The sequence below is a fragment of the Amaranthus tricolor genome, chromosome 6 (genome assembly GCF_026212465.1).
Source record: "Amaranthus tricolor cultivar Red isolate AtriRed21 chromosome 6, ASM2621246v1, whole genome shotgun sequence".
Lineage (NCBI taxonomy): Eukaryota > Viridiplantae > Streptophyta > Magnoliopsida > Caryophyllales > Amaranthaceae > Amaranthus > Amaranthus tricolor.
In genome coordinates, this window is record NC_080052.1 from 7296394 (window position 1) to 7306043 (window position 9650).

Sequence of the window (9650 nt, forward strand, 5' to 3'; positions counted from 1 at the left end):
ATAATTTATTAACTTAAATATTCATTATTATTAATTAATAATATAAAACACAAAAATTCAAAAAAAAAATATTCGAACACCAGTCGCGCGCGACCCAACCGCGGAGGAGTCGCACAAAACGCGCGACTAGACCGCGGCTCAGTCGCGGTCCAGTCGTGCGTTTTGTGCGACTTTTCTGCGGTTGGGTCGCACGCGACTATAGTTCGAATAATATCTTTTTTTTGAATTTTGGAATAAAATTCGATTACAAATTACCTCGAATTGTTGATTGGGATTTTATTTCCTTAGCTTCAGTTCCACAAATTTTAAGTTTTGATTTAGTGTTTTAGAGTGATAAAAGTGTTAATGAGAGAGATTGAAATGTTTTACACAAATTTTAAGTTTAGGGACATTATCATCATTTTATTTAAATAGGAGTGACGATAAAATAAAAATAATGGCGAAGTTTAATAATGGTGTTTATTTAAAAAATAAAGAAAGTAACTAAATCCCTCCGTTGTGAATTTGAGATGTAAATTATTCTCATAGTTTACTCTTTTTGACTATAGTTTAACCAAATCAAATTTTTTTGTAAACTTTTACATAAACCTTTTGCATAACAACAAGAACATTTTCAAAAAAAAAAATAAAAATAAATCCAAAACCCAATAAATTTCCTTATAAAACCTCATAACACCCACCAATTTGAATTCCCTCTTTTTTCTTATTCTTCATGATTAAAACACCCTTAAAATCACTTTTGAAAATGGAGAAATAAAACTGTTTTGAATAGTTGTCAAAATCAGTAATAATACAACCTCAATGATTGTTTTGATTTTTTCAGTAACCTGGGGATTTCTTGAATAACCAGTGTTTCAAAAATACAAAATCTTTAATTTCAAATAGAGTTATTTAATTTTAAGGGTTTTTCATGCATCTTACAAATTGAATGGTAAGATATGAAGTCAAAAAAGTTTTGAACTTTCTGTTTTAGTTGAAGGCTGCAAAGTTCAATATTGTGAAGTTATACAAGTTCAGATGATGCACAAATCAATGAGATTCTGCAGATTGGTTTCTTTCCTGTTCTTGCTTTTCACATCTCACTTAGGTAATATTTCTTCTTAATTCAAGATTAATTCTTTTCTCTTGTTATTTTTTGATTATTAATAAGGAAATTGAAATTATTTATATGAGTTATTTAAGTATTACACATGTAGGGATTATGTTCTTTATATAAAATTTCTTTTAATTCAAATATTTTGAATTGGGTGGTTTCGTTTCAGTTTGAATGTTTTGCATGTAATTCGGTGGTTGTTTTCAATTTATAATCAAAATCATAAATTTTGTTGCTGTGTGTGATTATGGTACAAATTTTGATAGTTACTAATAAAAGTGTGTAGCTTTGATGGAATTTGTTAGAATTATTATGAATGATTTTGATTGCATCTCTGGATTTAATAGAATAAGCCTCTATTGTGATGTACCATTCAATTTGGATTGAGTACACAGTATATTAGATGGCCTGGATTTAATACCTCTTTAAATGGTAATGCAATAGAATGAGTTTTGTGAAGAAAATGAGATGATTGAAGTGGGACAAGTATGACCATCAAACTTGAAAAGAGAATTTTCGACCAAAATTACATCAACTCTATATTAGATGGCCTAGATTTGCTCTTACCCGAAGGTACCGGAAAGGGAGTACGACAAGATATGGAGAACCGAAATGAAAAGAGGAAATATTAAGTTAGACTATTAAAACCCGTTTGATTGTTGGTACTAAATGGTAGTAATTAGAATGAGTTTGATGTAAAGTTTTATGATTTAACTTTGATCACAAAATAGTTCGTTTGTTCACAACTTTCTATTACCACCTAATAATACCTCTTTAAATTGTAATGCAATAAAATGAGTTTTGTGGAGAAAATGAGATGATTGAAGTGAGACAAGTATGACCATCAAACTTGAATAGATCATTTTAAACTAAAATTACATTAATTTTACATTATCGTTCTCACCATTTAATACCAAACATCAAACGGGCCGTTAGAGTTCTCGAAACAAATTATTCATACAATGGTGTCTTTTTTTTATCTCATATTTTAATAGATTGTATATTGAAGCATTTTTTCGTTAGCACATTAAATTGGGGTTTGGAGAAAGAAGTTTTTGAAAAGTCGATCTAGAGTTTTGGGGCGTAGTTTTTGAAACAGAATTTGATGGGGAGTTTCTGATTCCTGGTTAATTTGGCTATTACTAAAGTTATTTTTTTAATATGATTAAAACTGAATATATTGAAATAGTTGTACTCTATTAAAGCTGTTTAATAGGTAGAACAATTGTTTCTTACATATTTTGAAGCGTTCTAACCTTCTGTTATTATATTCGGTGACAATGGAAGATTTAATCTTTACTGTGCTACTTCTGTTCCTTCTTTCAGCTACTTTGACAGTAATTGCTTTTACTGGAACTTATGGCATTAATTATGGTAGAATTGCTGATAATATCCCTTCACCGGAGAAAGTCGTTCAGCTTTTGAGAGCTGCAAAGATACGAAATGTTCGAATATTTGACTTTAATCATAGCGTGCTTCAGGCTTTCAGCGGAACCGGACTTGAGTTAGTTGTTGGACTTCCAAATGGTTACCTCCAAGACATGAGTGCAAATGCTGATCACGCCCTGAATTGGGTCAAAGACAACATACAACAATTTTATCCTCAGACTCGTATTGTTGGTATTGCGATTGGAAACGAAGTATTCGAGAATGATCAACAGCTCTGGGGAGTTCTTCTAGGTGCAGTGAAAAATATCTATAATGCAACTAAGAGTCTCGGTCTTGATCATAAAATTCAAATAACTACATCCCATAGTTTTGGTGTTTTTGATAATTCATACCCTCCATCTAATTGTACATTCAGAGACAATGTCAAGGAGTACATGGTGCCGCTTATGAACTTTTTCTCACAGATTAAGTCTCCTTTTTGTTTGAATGCGTATCCTTTCCTAACTTACATGAGTGATCCAAAACACATCGACCTGAACTATGCTCTTTTCCAAAAGAACGCAGGCATTATTGATTCTCAAACAAAACTCCATTACGACAACTTACTTGATGCGCAGATTGATGCTGCTTATGCTGCTTTGGAAGATGCAGGATTTAAGAAGATGGAGATCATAGTTACCGAGACTGGTTGGGCATCTCGTGGGGATCCAAGTGAAGAAGTTGCTACCGTAGAAAATGCAAGGACATATCATTACAATTTGCGGAAGAGGTTAGCTTTGAGGAAGGGAACTCCTATGAGGCCAAAAATTATGCTTAGAGCTTACGTGTTTGCAATATTTAACGAGGATGACAAACCTGGGCCAACTCATGAGAGGAACTTTGGGCTATGGAAACCTGATGGCAGTATTTCTTATGATGTCGGATTTCCTGCATTGAAGTCATCTGCTGTAGCGTCTTCATTTTTATCATTGAAGGTACGCAACTGATATCTATATTTTGAATTCAAAGAATATATGTATGGTTCACTTTCAGTTTTGGTTATGGTACTGCTTTGATCTCATGCTCTATTTAGATCTTAATTTAAATAAACCCACTCTATGATATAGTGCTTTTGAGAGGTGAAGCAAACCTCGTAGAAATGACTCCCCGCACACTCAAAGGCTTAGCACGGTCCTGTAGAGTTAGTCTTAGAGTAAGTCTAAGTCAAACACGTAGAATAGTCTTAGATTAAACATCCAACTACGGCTGACACGTGGCCAGTCACACAACTACGGTGGTCAAAAATAAAGATTTATAGCTCCATTACCTTTAGAGTTAGTCTTAGAGCAAGTGTAAGTCGAACACGTAGAATAGTCTTTTCCTGTTGCTGATTTGTATACAGCTATGCAGATTATTATGCAAGGATTGTGTTGTTGAAACAGATGAACCACATAGTAAATACTTTAAACTCATAAATAAACATAGCTAGGTAAATTAGGGATCTACATTCCACCTTTGGTGTACCGTAAGTCTGTGATGCTACATGAGCATACTAATCTAAACGTGTTGTGTGCCATGATTAAACTAGCACTTTCGCACTAATCTGAACCAATACAGGATAAGCTATCTTTAAATCTTTGTTTCCTATTCAATTATTCAATAATCCTACCATTCCACCCTAGAACTAATCTCAAAAGATGGGAAAGAAATTAAACTATTAAACAGTTAGAAAGCATTAAAGATAAAAAACATTAGAGAAAGATTTAAACTTCATTATAATAGTGTAAATGGAAGTCTTTTACATCAAACCCTAAAATAAACTTAGGGCATGTTTGGTTGGTTCATTTTTAATGGTATGGAATGGTATCACAACCATTCCAATGTTTGGTTAGGCATTTTTACATTGGGATGTCATACCCTCTGGATTCTCATCCCATTCCAATCCTCTAGAATCCCATACCCTCCTACCCCTCAAGTTTCAAACTCCATTCCATCCCATATTCAAACCCTAATTTCAAAGGAGAGCTTTTAGATTTCATTTACGTCCAATTTTTGCTGAATTTCAACTTGGGTATGTCTTAAATTCTCTAAATTTTTCATTTTCTTTAAATTTTGGAGAATTAATATCAACCCTAATTATGGAAATAAATATTGTTCATCATTTTGATTGCTTAATTTTTATCTTTTTCTCTTTTGGGTATTTAGAAAGATTTAAAATTTGGGAAATTAAAGAAGGGGTAGATGGCAAGAATAAAGCCACAAGCTTTATTGCAGCGGCTGAAGAGGAGGAGCAAGCGGGCGGTCGTGGCTGCTGGGCAGCGGCTGCTTGGGTTGAAAAGAAATCGCAACCCTGCTGCTGGTTGCTGTTGGCGGCTGGTTGCTGGCGGAGGTGAGGTGCTGGTGGTGTTCTGTGGGCGGCTGGGCTGCTGTGCGGGAAGGGAAAGGATGCGGGAGTGAGGGAGGAAGGAAGAAGAAGAGAAAGGAGGAGAAGGGGGGAGTTTGACGGTTGGCTTAGTATTTAGGGTTTCATGGGCTTTTTATACTTGTTTTTATTATTATTATTTATTATTATTATTATTATTATTAGGTTTATTTATTTATTTATTTTTATTTACTTAAACACATTTCGGTTGTAATTTACTTAAACATAATATGTGTGTATGTATTTGTGTGTTTAATAAATGTATGTATGTATCTATATATATATATATATATATATATATATATATATATATATATATATATATATATATATATATATATATATATATATATATATAAACTGGACAGAGAATCCATTCCATAATTGAACCAAGCAGTGTGAATGGATTGATTATCTATTACAGGATTGAACCAAACAGTTTTAGTCTAGTATGGGGTTCTGAATTCATACCATCCTGGTATGGGGTTTCATACCATTCCAATCCTGCTCACTGAACCAAACGGACCCTTAATTGGTTACAATGCCCAAAGGCTTATTTATAATACTCTCTCCAAATCAGACCAAATGTGCTATTTGGGATATGCACAATTATTAAGGTAAGAAGGAAACCATAATAAAGGTGTTTACATCTATAAATTAGGAGGGGATTACAATAAAATGGTTTGCACATGTACAAATTAAGGAGGAGACCACCATAAAATGAGGTCCATGTGTACAAATTAAAGAGGGGACCACAACAAAAGGTATATACCTATGTCCAAAATCTTTACATAAAATAAGAGACAATTGAGGTGAACTGGGTAAATGTGAAGTTTACGGCTGAAGGATACTCGGCTAGGTATTAGACTAGATATCCACTAGGGTCATAGATACCTAACCGTGTCTACGAGTTCTTGTTTCCTCCCCTTCTTGAAGCTTCAAACCTTTCCAAATTTAGCCCACTCCGTGTATTGTGTTCCCATGCCTATATAAACTTATGCTAAATAACAATTTTGCTCATACTATTTGCAAACCAAGTGGAGACCCAAAACATTCAAACAAGCGCAAAATCCAGTAGGAAAGTATATAAAATGGTATAGAAACACATCAATTAAGCACATAAAATGAGTAATTAATTTGCTCTGTTATATAAAAAAATGCTTAGGGATGAGGAGTTTTCAATATTTATTTAGGAATGAAGTTGCTTTGTTATATAAAAAAATGCTTAGGGATGAGAATCTGTTCTAGATTCGAGAAGCTCAAAGTATAGATGAAATATTACTTCTAGGTGCACCTCAGATCATTCCAATACTCCAATGCCATTATCGTTCCATTTGGTTAATGATGCTAAATGGTGGTACTAGGGATGTATTCTAGTGTTAAGTTCGACGAAATTCACTATTCCATTCTCATGGCAATGAAACTCTCATCCTCAGACATGTTTTTTCAATCACAAATTTTCATTTATACCTAATATCACCTTAAGTGGTAATGGATGTGATGGGAATAAATTTATGAAAAATTAACCAAAATAATTCAAATTTATTTGATTTTTCCACAATAATTTTCAACTTTTGATTTACCATGAATAATCTCAATTTTAGGGTTACTTATCCAATAATATTGTTGTCCAAATGGTAATCGGTTTTTACTAGTTACTTACTTAAAAAGTAAAAGGAATTTTTTTAAAATATTAAAATTAAAAGTTAAAAGCAAAAATTAAACTTGATATTTTCTATTTAACTTTTTTAAAAATTTTTCATTTTTTTTAAAATTTTAAATTTTTTTTTTTTTTTTTTTGTAAAATGACTTGTTGTATAGGTCATAGGTGAATTGGTGCATTCTTAGCAAATACCTCCTACTAGGGGTGAAAGTTTGGTTTTTGGTTTGGATTCGATACAAATCCAAATCAAACCGAATAAATTTGGTTTTGATATTTTTAGTCCAAATCTAAATCATAATATTTATAATCCAAATTGAACCAAACCGAATTTTAAAATAACAATCCATGTTGAACTGAATAGACCGAATTGCACCGATTTGTATATTTTGCACCGAAAATCAAATTTGCATGTATTGTTTCAAAATTATGCTTTGCAAAGCTCCTAAATAGATATTAACAATTTTAGGGTTTTTAATTTGAACAAGTAAAAAACTTTCAACAAAAATCTAAAAATGAAGGCAAAAATTCAAATAAATCAAATTGAAGATATAACAATTTTAGGGTTCGGTGTTCAGTTTTTCACCAAATTACTTACACCCCTACCTCCTACAGTTGAGATTATTCATAATTAATCAAAAGTTGAAATTATTGTAAGGAAATCAGTAAAAGGTTGGATTATTCTAGGTAATTTTTCCTAAATTTTATGGACAAATAAAGGATTAGGATAGGAAAATCTTAACTATATTCCTTATCAAATAGTTTTTATAACAAAATTACATCATGTTTTTGCATTACATTTCCACTAATAATACCAATAATCAAACGTGTCGTAAATGTCATTTTTTCTGATGAAAATTTTTGTAGAGAGCCTTCCATATCCAAGCACCCTAGAAGGTTTGGTTTTATGTAGTACTCTGAGAGTGATATCGTGTCCACTGATGATTTCTTTTTCATCTCCACTTTGATGCTAACAGTCCCGGCTTATAGAATGTAGGTTTGGCTGCCTCTCCCCGCCCACTCTTTTCTGGAAAGGGAATTGTTATAAATGTTGATGCCCTTGAAACTGTATCACGCTTGGTGATTAAGCGGCATAGTGGAATGTTAGAGTTTTCTAGTGTGTTCTTACATATCGCAATATCCATCATGCCTATGCTTAGTTCCGTATGTCATATGCATGTGGTGTGTGGACCTCTTACAAGCTTGAGGAAGATGATGTGCTAACATTGGATATTTGAAATCGTGAGAACGGAGAGAACGGTCAATATTGATACCTGCCTTTCTTTTATCACAAAAATCTGAATTCTCGAGATTAATTATAGTAGTGTCCTTATGTTCAAGTCTTGGTGACAGTTCACTGTATTGAACAGTTTATCGTCTTTCTAAATCGATCCGTGTACTGGATGGTCTATTTGAAGTATCTTGCAATACAGTCGTAATGCTTCTTAGAAACTCATCGTGTGTGCGTTTTACACCTATTATGTGAATGCCGTTCGTTAACTGATATTCTTTTTGCTTTGATTATCAGGATATGCGGGCTCAAGGTTGGTTGACACCCTACTCCACGATATTTACTACCTGTATGATAACGTTATTTCTGCTCTTGAGATTCTGATATATCAGCATTACGAACCGGCTAGCAGGTATTCTTTGAATGGTCGATAAAATTTCTGTTGTGCTGTTACAAACCATGTTTAAGCTTCTCCGCGGCCACTGATATTTTTTGTAACTATTGAAATGCTTGCTAGACTATGCTGGTAATTTTTGTCGAGTTTAGCAACATATAAATCATTTTGCTTAGCGAATAAAATCTTCCTTCTGCAAAATGCAGAATTTATCTAATTCCTTCTACTTAGCCACCAGACTATACGTTTTGTTGCTTTGCATTTACTATTAGGATTTAGGCCTCTGAATTGAATGTAAGCATTTTTCTAAATTTTTTACTTCCTCTTGATTTTATTAGCGGCTATTATTCATGTAGCAACTACTGTTCATCCACTGATCTTATTTAGTATATATTTTCTCCATGTAGAATGTAAAACATAATCAAGTCAGATTTTGTTTGTTCGTCTTAATGCGTATTTTTATTTATTAATTTTTTAGAATTTTTTATCATATGAAATTAAAAATATTAAGATTAAAATTGTACATTGAATAGCGTGAAAAACATAAGTGTAGCAACTATTAAAATCTAGAGAAAGTATATTGATATTTGTTGTTGAACTTGTGCTAAGTTAAATCTTACGAGGATTTTGTGGTTGGTGTTATTTATGGTTCAGACAGTTATATGAGATACAGTGTTTAAAATGGTTTTACGAGGAAATGTCCGAAGCTGTCATCTGTTTGACTTTGTCCAAGAGCTTGTGTTCCGTGAATGTTTCACTGATCCCGAAATGTCGAAATGCTTAAGCTGTCATTTTCGATGAAATTGATAAATTTTAGAATGGCCAAGCACAACACATGCTATATAGCTTTCTGTATGGACTTGGTTACTCGGGCTAGCCCTTTCAAAGTAGATGAAGGGAAGCTGAAATTGTCGTTTTTTTAATTAACAGAGTGATTAAACCCACAATCTCTTGCTTTTAGTGTCCTCTTGCTTTCAAAGAGTCTTCTTAGTTTACCTTTTAGTATTCTTAATCTCTTATTTTTCTCGTTTCCGTTGTACTATTTCTTTGTTTTCCTTTTGTAGTGGTTTTCCTTTATTTATTTATAGGTCTTTAAGTTATCTTTCATGTGTATCTACGTCTCTTTATCTTCTTTGAGCCGGAGCACTTTGGCCGTGCTTTTCTTTATGGGTATGAGTTGCCGCCGTCTTTTCCTTTTCAAACCTTGTCCTTAGTTTTCTATGAGCGAAAGACACTGAGTAGGTTGACGATGATTAAACCCACAACCTTTTAATTGTGATTTTCTAGCGTTGATTTTGCCATAAGTTGAAGGGTGGAATTTTTTTATCTGTTTGGCTGGTTTAATCAACTAAAAGTACTTGGTAATAATCGGTTGTTATGAAGATTTTTAATAGAAATTAGTTATAAGGTTATTAGAAGTTTATCGGAAATAGTTCAAAAGTCAAAAGCAAACTCATTATGAAAGTTATTTATAAAACACTG

At 32.9% G+C, this 9650-nt stretch overlaps 1 protein-coding gene across 2 annotated transcripts; it reads left to right on the top strand.

Moving 5' to 3' along the window:
* The first annotated feature begins 679 nt into the window (after nt 1-679).
* LOC130815292 (glucan endo-1,3-beta-glucosidase 14-like) lies at nt 680-8614 on the top strand. Of its 2 annotated transcripts, none has more exons than XM_057681708.1 (3): nt 680-1087; nt 2420-3456; nt 4667-5143. In XM_057681708.1, exons 1-3 carry the CDS (start codon nt 1018-1020, stop codon nt 4700-4702), a joined length of 1143 nt encoding a protein of 380 aa, XP_057537691.1. In that variant the 5' UTR covers nt 680-1017; the 3' UTR covers nt 4703-5143. The 2 variants fall into 2 exon arrangements, with proteins under 2 accessions (XP_057537691.1, XP_057537690.1); XM_057681707.1 differs by lacking the exon at nt 4667-5143 and adding an exon at nt 8072-8614 and having other exon boundaries at nt 685-1087.
* Nucleotides 8615-9650: the final 1036 nt, after the last annotated feature.